Consider the following 17,846-nt stretch of genomic DNA (forward strand, 5'->3'; position numbering starts at 1 on the left):
ATTTTCCAGCATCTGCAGTTCCTACTATCTCCTCTACCCCAGTCCAGGAAATGGTTTGCTTTCGACAGAAAGTAGGAGTTAGGAATAAGTGGGTCTTTTCCGTGCTGGCAGAATGTTGCAAGTGATCGGTGATAGAGCTTCAGCTCTTTAAAATGTACATAAATAATTTGGTTGAAGGGAATGAAGGTGTAATGGCTAAATTTGATAGCATTATGACAAAGATAAGTAGGAAAATGAGTTGTGAAAAGGACATAAGATTGTCTAGAAAGAGATATAGACAGGTTAATGGAGTGGGCAAAGATCTGTCAACTGGAATACAATTTGGGAAAGTGTAAAATTGTCTGTTTTGGCAGAAAAAATAAATAAAAACATATTATCTAAATGCTGAGAGGTTGCAGAGCTCTGAGATACAGAGATAGCTGGGTGTCCTTGTGCATGAATCACAGAAGGGTAATATGCAGATACAGCAAGTAATCAGGAAAGTTAAATAATGTTATGGTTTATTGTGAGAGGAATTGGATGCAACAGAAGAGAAGTTATACTTCACTTATACAGGGCCTTGATGAGGCTGCATCTGGAGTACTGTGTACTGGTCACCATTTCAAACTCTTAGATCATCTCTTAAACTTCCCTGCTCCAAGGAAAACAGTTATAGTTTTTCAAGTATCTCCACATAAGGTTATAATTCCTGATAATATATAGTAACCTCCTTTGCATCTTTTCCCTACCTTTACATCTTTGCTCAAAGACAAAGCCCAGATTTTCCCCAGTTCTTCAGCAGAGGTCTCACCAGCGGTTCTATCATAATCTCTTTGCTTACATCCCATTCCTTTATTTAGAAACACAAATAATCCGTTTGTTTTATTAACAATTTTGTCAACTTGTCTTGCTAGCTTAAAGGATTTATACAAATGGACATCAAAGTCTTTCTTCTCTCCATTTTAACTATAACTGACTTGATCTTTAATGGCAGAAGTGAGCCCTTCATATGTCTCCGTTTGACGTGTATCTATCCATTTCGCTATCCTGTCTATGTCATCATCAACTCAACTGATGACTTTGTCAAGTATGTATCACGAACAAACTTTATAATGTTGCCCATTAAACCTAAATTGAAGGCATTAGTGTAAGCCTTCTCTTCCTCCACCAACCCCCATGCCCCGAGTCTGAAAAACACTGCTTCCTGGTGGGGCTGGTGGGGGGGAATGGATAAACAGAGTCCAAAGAACCTTGGAATTTGAGAACTAATAAGGGTTTTACTAATTTATTTTCATGGTTACTGATTTTATTAAATAATCTGAAATGAATCTCAAGCCATAAGAAGCTTTTATCCTTCAGTGCTAGGGAGACAAAAAATGAGAGAGAGAGCTTTTACAGAATGAAACGAGGTCCTTTCACCCATCATATCAGTGTCAGTCATCAAACATCCATCTCGTCTAGTCCCATTTTCCAGCAATTGGCTAGTAGCCTCATATGCAATGGCAATTCAACTGGATTAACTAATTCTTAATGTTTTGAGGGCTCTCCCCTCTACCATCCTTTCAGGCAGTAAATTCAAGATATGCAAAACATTCTAGGTGAAAGATTTTTAGCTTCAAATCCCTTTTAAATCTGCTGTTCCTTACCTTTGAACTGTGCCCCCCAGTCATTGATCCCTCTAATAAAAGGGAAAAGTTTCTTGCTATCTACCCTGTCTATGTCCCTCAAATCTTTGCACACCTCAGTCGGATTCCCCTCTCAGCCTTCTCTGCTCTAAGAAAATATCCCAGTCTAGCTGGTCTCTCATCATTGCTGAATTGCTCCAGCCCAGGCAACTTGCTGGTGAATCTCTTCTGCACCTAGATCCTTCCCATAGTGTGTAGAACTGCTCCTAAACATATGAAGCACAATACTTTATGAGGTGCTGTTTGATTCTTGTCTTTAATTTATGAGTCATGTCATTTGTGGGGCCTTGTTGTCTACATTACCTGTCAAACTAGTCCACAGCTACCAGTACCCACATTCCTAAACTAATCTGTTATGAAGAAGAGTTATTGGTCTCAAAACATTAACTCTGCTTTCCCTCGATAGATGCTGCCAGACCCACTGAGTTTCTCCAGAAATTTCTATTTTTTTGTTCCTAAAGTAATTCATTGTCTGTAATTTGTTGAGGACTTGGAAAGTGTTACATAACATAAGCCTTTGACTGGGTAAGCATGAATGTTAGGTCAAGAGGAAGGTGAGCTGGCAGATTGTTCTTTCAACATTATGCAGCTGTATAACATCCTCAGGTTGAAGAACGTCTTAGATAGGGGGAGTGCAGGCTGCGGGAAACATGCAAGCTGTAAGGGCAACAGAAAATGTATTTTATGCAAATTAATATTTTCAGGATGTTAAAAGGAAGTAAATAGCAAAGTGATTTGTTGAAGAGCTACAAAGCACATGATGACTTATAGATCAGCTGATGTATTTCAATGGAAAGTATTATCAGTTACCTGTGACCCTCATCTTCCCAATGATTTGGCCATGTTTTGATGTATCATACATTGTTACATTGAGATTATCAAATTTTCTCTGATCCAATAAATCAATCAACACATCTTGCTGAAAGAAACCAGTTGTACAGGAAGTAAAACAGCCACATTCCAAAACTTGAAACAGCTTTAGCTTCTTTTAAAAACTAAAAGATCTCTAGAAGGATACAAACACATACAGATAGACAACACATCAAGTCAAATAGATACCAAAGCATCTTCAAAACTGATGAGAGCGTGCAGGTAGTTTCCTGTTCCCCAGGTTGGTAGAGGTCTGGTCAAATGTAACACTAAAGGAGTAATTTGAGTGGAAGTGAGGTGCTGACATTATGCTATTGTACAGTAATAGACCAGAAATAGCAATATGAGAGAAAGCTTAAAGACTATTTGCTACCTAAGAAACTAAAAAGACTTTAAAGCAGGGATGGTTAAGCAGCAAAGCAAGTCTTTAGGCTAACTTGGCCTCAAGTATTATTTTGTCCTGTAGAGGCATTGCAGAAGTTTCTTTTAAATCACAGCACCTTCACTGGCAGCAACTGCTGTCCTGGATAGTTTGAAGGAGTTGGAATGAATGGCATGCTAAAACAAATTTTTCTATTTCACATTTCATGTAATACTGTGAGTCAGATTTGGGCCTACGCAGAGTTGGTATTAATTGCTTTCATCTGACGAAATTTATGCTATAAAATTCAGCTTTTAACTACCATCAGCTTTTTATGGCACTGCCACTTTGGTCAATATGTCTCAAAGCTTTCTTTCCCTTACAGTTCCTGCCTAATGTTACTCCTCCTCACACCCTGTGTGCCCCCACAGTTTTCCCTCCTCTGCTGGATGCAGTGGTTTGAGTTGCAATTTGGTCCAACTGGCATTTGCTATCTCAGCCCGGTGGTCATTCCTCAGATGCAAGGAAGTATGCCAGTTGATGAAGTAAACACAGGACGGCATGATAGCCAAGTCTTGCTATCACTTCATATCCACGTATATACACCCTGTCTAATATAAGTCAATTGACAATGGCAATGTGTGGGAATCTTACCTGAGTTTACTCCTGCTTTAGTTTGCAGTCAATTCTAACACATACCCTGGCTATAATCAGATAATGGGCACAAAGTAAAGAATTGAATCTGGGACCTTCATGGCCTGTCTGCCTCAGTTCTACACCAGTTAGTGCACTTCGAACTAACTTTGTTGCACATCAGTGAATGCGATATGATATATCTATAGCTTTCAATCATGTTTGGACGGTTACAATACACTAACATTTGTTAAAACTGCTAATTAGTTCCCAACTAGCTCCTTCAATTTAGACTGTGAATGTTCAACTATCTTCCCTCTTTTAATTCTTACTATGCTAGGGCATACTAACAGATAGTGATGATAATTTACGTAGAAAGCTGGCCAATAGAGCATCATTGGGAATAGGTTCTATTAAGTAGGTTTTTAATGAAACACAAATAACAAAATCACAGAAAGTTAGACAACAAGGTGCAGGGCTGGATGAACACAGCAGGCCAAGCAGCATCATAGGAGCAGAAAGTTCGTTTTTGCAATCATTACAATCCATCAGTATCAAAGGGCAACATCAGTTAGGTACCAAGTTAAAATAGTACTCTGTTGAATCCTATAGAGGGCATAGGTTTAAGGTGAGAGGGGAAAGATTTAAAAGGGACAATTTTTTCACGCAGAGGGTGGTGTGTGTATGGAATGAGCTGCCAGAGGAAAGTGGAGGCTGGTACAATTCCAACATGTAATAGGCATTTGGATGGGTATATGAATCAGAAGGCTTTAGAGGGATGTGGGCCAAATGCTGGCAAATGGGGCTAGATTAATTTAGAATATCTGGTTGGCATGGACAAGTTAGACCAAAGGCCCTATTTCTATGCTGTACAGTTCTATGACTCAATCATCCACGTAAATTGTCCCAATATTGAACTTAGAAGAATACTCCTCTATTGTAATAAATATTTCCATTTCACTTAAAAGCCTCTCCTTGACACTGCCAATCTATGGTTTTAGTCTCATCTGCTCATTATGAGTTCATCAGTAACATGGATCCTAGAATTCTTACTGTTTTTAATCCAGCCATTAACCCAGATAAAACAAATGGCTGATTGGTGGCATTTAACTGGCAGACATAACATTTACACAAATATTAATAAGGCATAAATGACTCATTAAAACAAATAAATCCGCTATGGTCAATTAATGCCCAATTACACACAATTTTGTGTTGTAGATATCTTTAATCAACCAGTTCAGACATCTAATGACACACCTCGTGAGCAGGAGGGACCTGGCCCAGAGATAGGGATACTAACATTGCCATGTTAGTGCAGCCACTGCCCCCATACCCCCACCAAATTATGTGTTGTAGCCTCGTGTATGGTCTTTGCTGGGAATGATCCTTTCACACTAACAGCAGAACTCATTCAAGCATTGAAGAGGGGAGCATTGGTATTGAGCTCACTAGTCTGTCCATTTTAAGATGGCTTTAATAGCTACCAAAATGCTGAGATTCCTGTTCAGTCAGTAACTGGCATAATGCTTGATAGCTGATTGAACACACTCACAGTGAGTCACCGGCTCCTCTTCTTCTTGCTCCTGTTTGCTTTGGGTGATTGAGCTGCTTGCAGTCGAGTCGTTGTCCTCAGCCTCGGAAACTGACTCTAACATTGGAGCCGGAGTCACCACTCCCAGGTCATCGGAAGTAGTGATCACCGATGAGGCACTGCCGAGGACAGGGGTTGTATCACTGGCGTGTGATATAGTTGCAAGAGAGGTCCTTCTGGGTCGTAACGATGTCCTGCGCAGAATCCGAGGAGAAAGCTTTTTGAACTGGAAAACAAATGTTTAAAGACCTAATTGTACCGACACACAGATACATAACTATGTGTTGAGGCCACATAGTGCACTCACTGCCAGTTGACAGATGAGATTTTGATCAAAGTATTGTGCAATGAAATTAAAATTCAACTCTAAAATGTTAAAAGAGAGCAAGTTCCTTCCATTTTGAACAGAAAAGTATATTATGCATTTCCCTGCATTGCTCAGGGAAGCCAGAGGAACATTTTCAGTCCATTCTTGCAGAGAATATGAGGCTGACCATTTTTACTGTGTATAAACATTTTTTGTTTTAAAAATGCACCATGGAAAGGACATGTGAAAAGTAAAAACAATACATAAACAATTTCTTGAGACTTCTTCATGTTGGTTAAATGCATTGAGTCGTGAATCAAGTAATCCAGGCAACATTTTTCCCAAACATCACTACCAAACAAAGGAGTGTGGCAGGTTTGATGATTCCCTTGGTATTTCACTGAGAGCTTGCTCTAATTTTATACAGGTCTTGAATCTGTTTTGTTCATATTTGGAAGGCAAAAGAGCCACTGATCAAGTTAACTTTCAAGATCGGTTATTACAAAAGTACTTTATGCAGAACTGTGTGTTTTTTCAGTGATTTCCTGGTCGAGGATTTCTGACAAACATGGTACTGGTGTAAAGAGCTTTGTACCTAGTGCCAGCATTAACAAGGGGATCGATCTACTAACAGTGCTACTTTCCAGGTGCTACAGAGTAAGGTTAATTGTTTTACCTTGGGCTGTGTTACGAACTGTTCCCACCTTGTTTCTATGGACTTATCTTTGTTGACTTTCCTGGCTGTATTTTTCATTCCACCTGGATCTCTGAGCCAAGAAAAGAGGGAAAATATCAAATTTACTCAGGAGGCTGAGGTATTTCTGAACAAAGCAAGATACAGTTGCTTTCGCAACGCTTTGTATTTAAAAAACATATACCAAGTCCTCACTTAACGTTGTGTTTGCATTCCTAAAACTCACAACTTTAAGTTAAAATGACTTTAAATGTATGATGTTTTCCCATAGAAATCAATGTTAAAGCTAGGGTTAGGTTCCTTTGAACTTCTATCATCCAGAAAGAAACAACATAAGTTGAAATACTGTACCATACATTCTCAATACTGCACTCCTGGCTGAAAAAGATTGCAAAATAAAATGCATCGCTAATTATAAAAAGAAACAACACAATATTTGAAAAAAAAAACCAGTCACCTTCATTGTATAGTCTGGGCTCAAACAGGAGAGTATATTGGGGCCAATTAAGGTAGGGCGCTGGGTGGGCAAGGTTCTAGTGGACCACTGTGCTCTATTTGGGGTCAAGACAATTGTGCTCTATTTGGGGCCAGGGCCACTGTGCTCTGTTTGGGGCCAGGGCCACTGTGCTTGGGTTGAGGGTTGGGGTGCCTAGCCAGGAGCAGCACTGAAGTCTGTGAGTTCTGTCCCTGTCCCTATATACAGTACAGTTAGATTGATTTGGCAGCAGCTCAACTCCCAGAACTACTTACTCTTTACCAGGACCGAGGTAAATTCCGGAGTGGAGTTAGCAATGAATAGAAGGGCAGATCTGAAGCTTCGAAAAAGCATAGAGGCAGAAGTTGAGGCCAATTGCACAGAAATTCTGGGAAACAAGATCACAACAAAGCATAACCCAGAAATAATGCTAGGATTATAAGACTGGGGGATAAATCAGCTAAGCAGGCAGGCCACAGAACAGCAAGTCTGCAAAGCAATGTTAAAGTAAACTGACAACTTTAAATGATCATACTGATACTATGTTATTAATAACAAAAACATGAAACAACATTAAGTGGGTCAATACTAAGTGGGGAGAGACTGTGAATATTCAGCTTCTGCAATAACCCTCATAAACAGCACAAAGAAGATGTTCCCTGTAGTCTGGTCCACATTGAGGTGAAAGTCTCTGGCTGCATTTTGACCTCAATTGCAAGTTTCTATCAAAATCCTGATACATTATTTTCACTGAGACAGAGAATAGGAGATTTTATCTGAGGGTGTTTATCCGACTGAAGATACATGCTGTGCCTCATTAAAACGGCACTCCCAGGTATAAACAGCATATCTTCTCAAGTTCCAAATGAAGAAGACAATCACCTTCCCTTGGTTCTTATGAGCTGCTGATTCATTAGCTTTGTCCTTTGTGCTTCTAAGCATGCAAAACTCGTTTCACATTATTTTGCACATCAATCTTCAATTAAATTACCATGGTTTTAAGGTCTGTTCTGTTTCAATTTATTACATGTTCTAGATTTCATCTTTTTGATGTGACTTTGTAAAAAGGCCAATGCACTTTAATGTAAAGATTACCGTAGGCTGGTAAATGAGCCAATGTTCTTCAGGTCATGACTAACACATTGAATATACAGCACAGAAACAGGCCATTCAACCCAAGTCATCCATGCTGGTATTTCTACTCCATTTGAGCTTTCTCCCATCTTCATCTAACCACATCAGCAGAACTTTATATCTCTTCCTTCCTAAACTACTTATCTAACTTGCCCTTCAATGTATCAATACTTATCATTTTAACTATTTGTTTCAGTAGTGAGTTCCACATTCTATCTACTCTTTGGGTAAAGAAATTCTTTCCCAAGTCCCTTTCTGATTTACTGATGACTACTCTCCCTTAATAGCCTCGAGATCCAAACTACATCTTCCCTACATCTACCCAATCAAACCCTCTCAAAATCATAAAGACCTCTATCAGGTTACCACTCAATCTCCTTTTTTGCTCTTCCTCAGTGCTTCACATCCTTTTTATAAAATGACTTCTGGATATGTCCACAGAATGGCCCACGGTGCAGCCTTTATCGATCACTGAGAGAGTAAACTGAGTTTAATTCAATGTAACAAATAGAAAGAAAAACATTTAAATTTAATCCTTTTGCTTTTTGCAAATATTGAAGTACAAAGGGAGTTCTCGGCATAGAAATTCACTCTTTAAAAGCACTTTGCTGTTTCAGCCTTTTGATTCCATTTGACTAGATTTCCTTTCGACATAGCATTGATGGTTATTTGCTTTCTTTCACATTTTTAGTGTAGTGTCAGCAGGTTCCATTCAAATAAACTGTGATGAAATTTACTCTCTCCAGCAGTTATATACAGAAAATCTCTCATGTTTGGAAAAAAGCATCTGGGGCAGAATCTAATCAGGGCCTGAGTGATGTGACCTACAGTGTGATGTGTGACAGAATTGGATAAATAGTCAGCAAGGTCCATCTTAACATTGAGATCTCACTCCGCGTTTTATACTTTTCACAAGCAGGGCCATGAGATTCTCACCAGACAGTGCCAAGGTACGAACTGACAATAAATAATGCTTGTTAAGGTCCTTGATGATGGCCCAACTTGCTTCATTAACATCCTGCTTCCAAGCTTACCTAATCTGTCCAACAAACTAGACACCGGATAAATAGAACAAGGAAACCAGAAGAAGGGTCCCGACCCGAAACATTAACTTTCCTGCTCCTCTGATGCTGCCTGGCCTGCTGTGTCCCTCCAGCTTCACACTGTGTTATTTCTAATTCCAGCGTTTGCAGTTCTTACTATCTCTAAGGAAACCAGAGTCAGTACTCACAAAATTAACCTCTAAATGATTTGCACATCAAGTAAACAGCAGCCCAGGGCATGATCTGTAGGCACCGGCTGCAGGTATACGTCCTCCACAGACATTGACATCTGACATTCGTCCGAAATTCAGCCAACCCTCACCGCTTTCCTGACAGTGGGGTAACAGCTAGGCAGTTTGAGGCAGTAGGTGGCTTGGGTGGGGTGAAGCATGTAGGGTGAGCGGGATGGTCACAGAGATATGGGATAATATTTGGGGACTTTCCGGCACGTTCAAACTCAGGGTGTAGGCCACTGGCAGATGGCCACTCGCTGTTTGCCTTCCATCATAATGCAAATGGAAAATACACACTGGGGAAGAAAATGGCTACCACCACATCCAAAAAGGGGAAAGCTAAGTGAAATGATGTGTGAGGGACGGGGTTGCAGCAACTACCGGTCATTGGGCATTCACAGGGGAAAACCATTGGCTGGAGACTCACACACTGGTCAGATTGAGGGATCCAGGGTGCCTACTCCCCGGCCATCCTGCAGCACTGACCCACTGTGTTGTACCTCCCTGGCATAGTCACTGCTGAGGATTTCACTGAGAGCTGCCTTCCTGTGGACACAGCCAGCAGAACAGTGGGGAATGTTGAAAGGGGAATGCCTAAGATGTTGGAATGACCTAATGCCATGTACATGCATTCCTCCCCCTGCTCCAACATGATATATCAGGCACTCAGTGCACACCCCCACAGCTCCACATTGTTCCATTCTGTCCTGCCACCCACAGGTGGCAGTAGCCCCCAGTGGAGGGTTCTTTGCATACATGTTCTTCTTTTTTCCATTGAGGATTTGACACTAAGTGTGTTGCATGCAACAATGTCTAATTTCTGTGGTGTTCAGGAGTCCGCATTCTATCTTTGTGTCGATTAGATGAGGTTGCAGCTCTTTTGCACTATTTGAGGGGTTAGTCTGTAAGCATAGTATTCCACAACAAGAGATCTCCTGGCAGTAGCTACCAGCTGCAGCAACCAAACCACCAGCACTTTTGGTCCCACTTCGGACCCATGTATCCGATCTGTGGCCACCTGGTATGGAAAGGGGTGTGTAGGTCAGAAGAGGAGCCCATTAGCAGCTCCTTGGCATGGCCAAGGTGTCCTTTAACAAATCCAGGCAGTAGGTAGTTGAGGGGGTCATTTGATGTTGACTGCAAGAGTAGTTGAGCAGGAAACCTCACAACCTTTAAAAAGTTCTTCAATGAGCACTCGAAATGCCATGATATTCAAGGCTATGGGCCAAGTGGTGGAAAGTGGGACTACAGCAGATTTAGGGTAGTTTTTGTCAGTGTAGACTTAATGGGCCAAAAGGCCTCTTCTGTATTGTATGATTCTATGATACAGTGAGGAGGAGGAAGGGTCCCGACCCGAAACGTCAACTCTCCTGCTCCTCTGATGCTGCCTGGCCTGCTGTGTTCCTCCAGCTCCACACTGTGTTATCTCAGTCTCCAGCATCAGCAGTTCTTACTATCTCTGATTCGATGTTACTACTTGTTTAAGGTGAAATCTGTGCCTGGGTGTCACTGGTGAGGGAGCACTAGGTGTCTGCCTTCTTTAGGTATACACTGCAAGGCTACAGCCCACGAACCACCACTCTCCACCACCGCCTCCTGCAAAAGTGTTAATTTAATTTAATTTGATAAGTAAGCGATGATTGGATATTTAGTTTATTTGTTTGATTTTACTCAAGGGTATGAGAGATGTCTGGTATGCTGAGTGTATTTTAGGAAGGAGACAGGTATATGTTGCATTCAATCAATAAATCTGGTATTGCGTAAAAGATTGGGGTCTGGTTTCCTACTTTACTATCTGGTTTCAAAATTAAAGACATGCATGCTGTTCCTGTACACTATAGAAACATTGACTGTGGTGCTTCACCTCTTAATGATAAACAAATACTGTGTGCTTAATAGCTACTTATTAGCTACCACTAAGTTTGGAATGATTGCAAGTTCCATGACTCCCAAAAACATGTATGGATCGGAGATGGAGGATTTTGCATTACATAAGAACAGGAGGTCAGACAGAAAGTGGTGAAAAAAAACATGTGAAATGGATTTTCTGGGAATGAAGCCTGATTTATTCCCTGCATAATAGCCACAAATGTACAATTTGCAGCCAGGATACGAATAGCAAGCAGGAACAGGAATTCAAATTGTTTCTTTCCCCCACCCTACCTGTGAAACATATGAGGCTTGCAACAAGTTATCTGGTATCCAATTACTGTGAACTCACCAGCAAGGCTACTGTAGCTGTGCAAGTGACTCTCTGTTGCCTTGCATGATCAGAGGACTACAGCAGAAAGCTTCAGTCACGCAGGCGTTCTCTAAATCTATAAAGGAACAAACAGGGCACTGCAAGACATAATATTGTAGCTATGGCAAGTGTTACCTGGCACTCCAGCAGGTTGTAACAGTGCCCATTGTGCTCAGTGGTTCTACAGTCACAGCCTCAAGTAGCCAGGTCAAGGCACAGAGTTGTCGAAAGAGTAGCTCCCTGTAGGAAAGCAAGCATGGATCTTAGGGCAGCAGGGTCTTTGGACATTACAGATGAAAAACATTAAGTCTCTTCAGATGAGATTATTCTCCCTCCCTAAAGTTCTGACTCTTGCCTGAGATATTGCTCCAAGGGCATCAGACGTTCACTGGTTGAGTCCAGTGTTGGGCTCTTGTACTGTGAGAAGAACCAAGGCTGAACTGATTCAATTCTCACCTGACGTGCCTTCCCATGAACACTGCAGCAACAATCACAATGTAAATGATCAGACATGGGAATGTCATTTTCTTTCTTCTTCCTAGTTCACAGATACTGACGACAATCAACTGTAGCGCTATTTCCGCCATCTGGTTCAGAATAGCCTCCTGACAGAGGACCTGTCTTTTCACCATCTGTAGGGATTCATTCTACTTTTTGTTGCAGCAATTCCCAACTTGTGCACCAGCTGGGAAATGGTAGATTTTCAATTCAGCAATGAAATATTAGAAGTTATTTTCTTCTATGGTGTTATTGTTTAGATCTCTGCCAGAGCTGTGTTTGAAATCTTGACTTGAACATCTTTGCAGTAGTTCAATCCCTTTGTCTTTGTCTCCTGCACAGGATTTCTCTCTCTTTCAAGGCAATAGTCCAGGTAAAATTAAAAACACTCCATTTGGAGAATTATTATTGTACACATTTTACGATTTGGTAATCTTGGCCTGAGCTCAATGCGGCAGGAGTAGATACCAGAGAATTTGGGCATGCACATTCAGGTGTTGAATTGCGTGTGCTTGATGACCCCATGCAATTTCACATCTATGCCCAAATTCCCTGTTTACATTCTTTTCCCATGAAAAATGCAAGGATCCAAATTACCCATGACAACCATCTACTACTTTGTAAATTTGTAACAATAATTTCAGATTGCACTGTTCTAAACAGAAGGGTCCAGACCCGAAATGTCAGCTTTCCTGTTCCTCTGATGATGCCTGTCCTGCTGTGTTCATCCAGCTCTACACCTTGTTATCAATAGAGAAGTGGCCTTGGTTAAAACATTGGGAAATAAGTGATGGCACGAGCAGTAATGTTACTGGATGGAAGTGGCCACTCATGAGTGAAATATCAGTTCACTGTTAGGTTATGCTGCCAGTTACCTAGCATTCAGGCATTTTCAACCTGACCAGACAAAATCATTTTATTCTCTAAAAGAAATGATGGAAGAATTTCAAGCAAATTATAGTCTAATGAATATGTAGTACAATTATGAAAATCATCCTGTGAAGTGATTAGAGCTGATTGTTGAAAGGAAGGCAGAAACCTCAGTGTAATTACAGCTCTGATGGAAGGATTTACATGTCAGATTACTTAAGATAGAGAAGAACAACCAGTGAAATCAGAAAATTTAACACAAAATATTCTTTCAAACTTGTGGCCAGAACAAACATATTCTTAGATGATATATTTTTAAAATTTATGTGTTGTCAGGAATCAGGTATGAAAGACTTGGTGATATTTGGATAGATTCTTGAACATGAGCTGCATTGAAAAACCATCATGTCAGTGCTTAAAGACACAGAATGAGCAAGTGTCACTTGTGAGGAATCCTCAGCTCAATTATAATGAACATAATAGCAGTCCTGGCACATATCAAATATAAAGGAACCTTTTTTCTCCCCATGAATCTCAACAGAAGACAATATTTTAAATTGGTTGCATCATTTTTAATTAGCATACATTGCTACAAAGCACTTTGCACTCGTATGGAAATTTTATGGAGATTCTTTCCTACCCTTTAGAATTACGAGTGAAACTTGGATGATTTTTATTGTGCATTTTTAGTATATTTTTCTCAGCAATAAACAAATTACTAAAACACTTGTCACACTTCCAAAGTATTTAATGGACTGTAAAGCATTTGGGAAGTCCATCTCAAGGAAGATGTAAGAGAAATTAAGTTTCTTGTTTCTTTCCAGTACGTTGGGAGGCACAATTAAACATGAAAAAAGTAAGTTACAAAATACTGTAGACATGTTAAGTGAGTGTAAAACTGTAGAGGATGGGGTTCAAAGTTATGAATTGTCAAGACTTTGGATCCAAAAGAGAGAAATCAAAAATATATTCCTAATGGTGAGTGACTAGGTGCTGTGGTAGAGCAACATTTCGGTGTCAATTATACAAAGTACAGATGTACAGATACCAAAGTAATTAAAAAGTCTCATGGAATGCTATCTTAAGAGGTGTGAGAATACTATTACAAGATTGGTTCCCATCTAATGGAATTAATTGGATGACACATTAAATATAACTTTCTTAACTGATGAATTAAAAATAGTTATCCAAGCACATCCATTTAGAATTATACTCACATGTCTTTCTCCGTCAATCTGGTTGACATAAGGCTACAATGTACTGGTGTGTAAGGTCGTGCATCTGGAATCTTTCTTTTACTGGAAGTCCTTCGAGAGTGAACTTTTATTGCATTTGACCGTGGTGAGAAGATTGGATCTATTACAAAAATCCTAAGCAAAATACCATGGCATGAGAATATCGTCACAATCAAATATCAGCACAATTGAGGCTTTCCATTAATTTGGAAATGCAACACTACTGGAAGTTGAACAGAGACATCTTTCTGACATGAATGATGATATACGTTACAGGTGCAGGATTTCTGGGAATTTCTTTCAGTGCAGAGGGAACATCAAGCTGCACATAAGCATGTACAAGGATGTTGCATGTATGACTTGGTAATACCACAAAAGGACTGCTCTTGGTGGTAGAAAGGCAGTTTCTAATTTCATACTTTGTTAGGTCTTTTTGCCACACATGTATGTCTTACATCTATAAGGCTTCAAGTTGTGTAGCATATTGGATAAAAAACTAAAATCAAAATTTTAATACACGTAATAAAAGAACCTCATTAGCTAGAAGGTTCTTGTGGACATCCTGAGGTCACAAGAAGTATTACACATATGAAACACCATCTTTTCTTCTATCTACCCAAAGCCAGGAAAGAGTCAATTCCTGGATAGAGATTGTCTGAGACACTGTTGATGTTTTAGAGAGGTTAACCATAACACATAGGAACAGAAGCAGGCCAATCGGCCCTTCAAGTCTGCTCTGTTGTTCAATGAGATTATAGCTGATCTAATAATTCTCAACTTCACTTACGTGCCTTTTCCCCATAACTCCTGATTCCATTATTGATTAAAAATCTATCCATGTCAGGCTTGAATATACTTAACAAAGCAGCCTTGACAGTATTTGTGGTGAAGAATTGCATAGATTCACCCCTTTGAGAGCAGAAATTCTTCCTCATCTCTGTCCTAACTGGGCGATCCTTTCTCTCAGATTACGCTCTTTGGTCCTAGACTCTCTGACAAGGGAATACAACCCCTCAGCATTTACCCCGGAAAGCCACCAGAGATTCTTGTATGTTTTAGGAAAGGTCTCTTCCCGTTCTTCTAAATTCCAATGAGTCCACCTCAACCTACTCAACTCTTCTCACACAGCAAGCCCACCGTATTCAGGATCAACCTAGTGAACCTTCTTTGGGCTGCTCCATGATCAGTAAATCTTTCCTTAGATTAGAGGACCAAAACTGTTCACGTTATTCCAGCCGTGGTATGACTGATATTTTTTTAAGCATTTTTTATAGAATCACTATAGTGTGAAAGCAGGCCATTTGACCTATTGGGTCCATACTGACCCTTCAAAGAACACCCCATCCAGACCTACCTCCTACCCTGTCCCTGTAACCCTGCATTTCCCATGGCCAATCCACCTAGCCTGCACATCTTTGGACTGTGGGAGGAAACCAGAGCATCTGGAGGAAACACACACAGAGACGGGGAGAATGTGTAAACTCCACACTGGCAGTTGCCCGAGGGTGGAATCGAACCCAGATCCCTGGCGCTGTGAGGCAGCAGTGCTAACCACTGAGCCACCATGCCGCCTAGATTGATTCTGCAAAGAATGCAACCCACAACATAGTAAGCTCTGGAGGGTGGCAAGCTAGACGCATGACCCATACAGAAACTGCAGGCACTGGGATCCTTAATGTAAAGTTAATCTTCTTTAGAATTAAACATAACCTTGTTTTTTTTTTCACTATGATTTTAAAAAGAATCTGTTTGAAGGTAATTTCCCTCCTGCCAAATTTGGATTATTATTCCTGAGAAAGAACAAAATTCGTAAATGTTTACCTTCCAGAACAATGAATTGCTATCACAGTGCAGTATGCTTACATGCAGTATGTTGAATCAGCATGGTAGAGCTCTAATAATATCAAAGTGCCACTTACCCTTTCACTTCGTGTTGTTCTTCCTCAGATTCCTCATCCGAGGAGTACTTGGGAGGTTGCCACTCTTGGCTGAATGTCTCTATTAGTTTCTTTTGCTCCATCCGCAATACATTTTGTTTCTCCTCTTCCTCTCTCTTCAACCGCTTGAAGAAACCTTGTCCTCGTTTAGCTGTCTTCACCAAATGCCTGTCAAACAAGTGAAGACAATGCAACTATAAAATTGGAGCATCGTCATTGAGGCCGGTAGGAAGCCTGTTGTTCCACACTTTGTTTCCTTCAGCTATTAAAGTTGTGTAGTTTGCACTGTTTTTAGTATTACCCATTCATGCTTGGAGAGTGACCAGCCACAGTTTTAAGATGCTTCTTCTTTAAGGGTCATTCTCATTATTTCTCATATAAACTGCGGGGATGGGACATGGATCAATCCTTTTCGTGGGCATTTTTAATGGCGTTCTCTCACTGGTTTTATGGATTATGCAGTACAAATGCCTCCCTCGACACAAATCTGTTTTCCCCTGAAGGGACACAGGAAAAGCAATATTTTTGAGTCTTTGCTGTGTCAAGGTTCCACAGTCAAGACAGGTTATTGGAAAGACACAAGCCTCTTACACCGCACAGGAAGACCCTAACTCTGTAGTGGGAGTATTTTTGAACGAAACCACTGGTAATATCAGCAAATATTAGATAGGAGGAAATGCATGAAGCCAGTCAGAACAAGTTTTCCTGAAGATTCTTGCACTATTCTAATTTGGATAGCTGTTGACAATCAAAAATAGATTAAATGATACATTTGCACATCAAGTTTCCACACAAGTCAAGGCTGAAAACTGAACATGAAATTCACCGGGTTAACCTTTCTGCAACCCTTCTGCGTGAATATAATTGTACCTTTGCTGCAACAAGGTGGTTTGCTAATTAGACACAGCCATTGTACAAATCTATTTTCCATTCCAATAACAACAACTTGTACTTGCATAATGTCTTTAGCTGAGTGGAAATACTCTAAGGTGCTCATCAGGAATATTATCAGACAGAATTTCACACATAGCCATATAAAGAGATAATAAGATTGAGGTGACTAAAAGTTTGGCAATGAGGTAGCTTTCAAGAAGTGATTCCAAAGGAGAGGCGGAGGGAAGGTATTTCAGAGCTTTGGGGCTGGAAAGCTGATCACAGTCCAGCTACGGGAATCGGGAAGGTAAATCAGGCCAAAATTTCTGTGAGAAAAGAGATTGCAAACAATTCATAGGTGATCGAATTTACAGTGATAAGAAGGATATATTGGCATTGGAGTGAGTACATGGATTCCAAGAATTAAGATCAGAGAGATTAAATAAACAAGACTTGTATTTCCTCAAGTTGAGAAAGTTAAGGGATGATTTGTGAAGTTTTAAAGATATAAAGTGGAACAGATAAGGCAGATTTGAAGCAACTATTTGTGACAGATGGTGAGCCTGGGACCCAGAAGCATAACCAAAAGAAATTAGAACCAAATCTTTCAGGCATGAAATTAGGAATTGCAAATATATGCTGTGAGGATCCCCACACTTTAGCTAGCTCACCCGACATTTGTTTTGAAGGACTTAATAAATGATTAAGTCTAATTTTCTGTCAAAACTCTGAGCATTCAGATTACACATTCAGAACATGAACGTACCGATATGTCTTTATTGTTTCAAGTCAGTAGTATAATATGAAATTGAAAGAATTGACAGCCTGACCAAACGAATTTTTAGCGACAGAAATAGCCATATATCTGTGTAATGAGTTTAGCATCATTGACTTAATTTGCTTTGGGCAACAATATTCCGAGTTGCATGCTGCAAAGACTGTCTATAACAAGTGGAAATGCAAGATAAGGCTTGATGATTGTATCAGCAAGATTGTATTCTTATCACTAAGAGTTTTCAACTAACTAAAAATGCTATCCTATAGGATAGTGCTTCAGCTGCAAATTCAAACAGCTTAGTATCATGCATACCCAACAATATTCTGAGTTACCTTTTTCATCCTAACACAATATAGAGTCAAGCATAAGGTTCCACTTTTTCTTGAAACAAATATTGTTCAATTT

At 40.1% G+C, this 17,846-nt stretch overlaps 1 protein-coding gene across 3 annotated transcripts in view; it reads right to left on the bottom strand.

Moving 5' to 3' along the window:
* The window catches only part of LOC109929982 (coiled-coil domain-containing protein 60), a 74,091-nt gene that overhangs the window by 18,823 nt on the left and 37,422 nt on the right, over window positions 1-17,846 (bottom strand). For 2 of the 3 annotated variants that reach the window (XM_048611450.1, XM_020529531.2), the window contains exons 5-9: window positions 15,773-15,958; window positions 13,836-13,988; window positions 11,386-11,490; window positions 6,106-6,196; window positions 5,084-5,348 (exon numbers count right to left, since the gene is read on the bottom strand). In XM_048611450.1, coding sequence (XP_048467407.1) covers window positions 5,084-5,348; window positions 6,106-6,196; window positions 11,386-11,490; window positions 13,836-13,988; window positions 15,773-15,958 — 800 coding nt within the window. The remainder of the gene's footprint in view (window positions 1-5,083; window positions 5,349-6,105; window positions 6,197-11,385; window positions 11,491-13,835; window positions 13,989-15,772; window positions 15,959-17,846) is intronic. The other variant, XM_048611451.1, reaches the window with a different exon arrangement.

The sequence above is a fragment of the Rhincodon typus genome, chromosome 24 (genome assembly GCF_021869965.1).
Source record: "Rhincodon typus isolate 14 chromosome 24, sRhiTyp1.1, whole genome shotgun sequence".
Lineage (NCBI taxonomy): Eukaryota > Metazoa > Chordata > Chondrichthyes > Orectolobiformes > Rhincodontidae > Rhincodon > Rhincodon typus.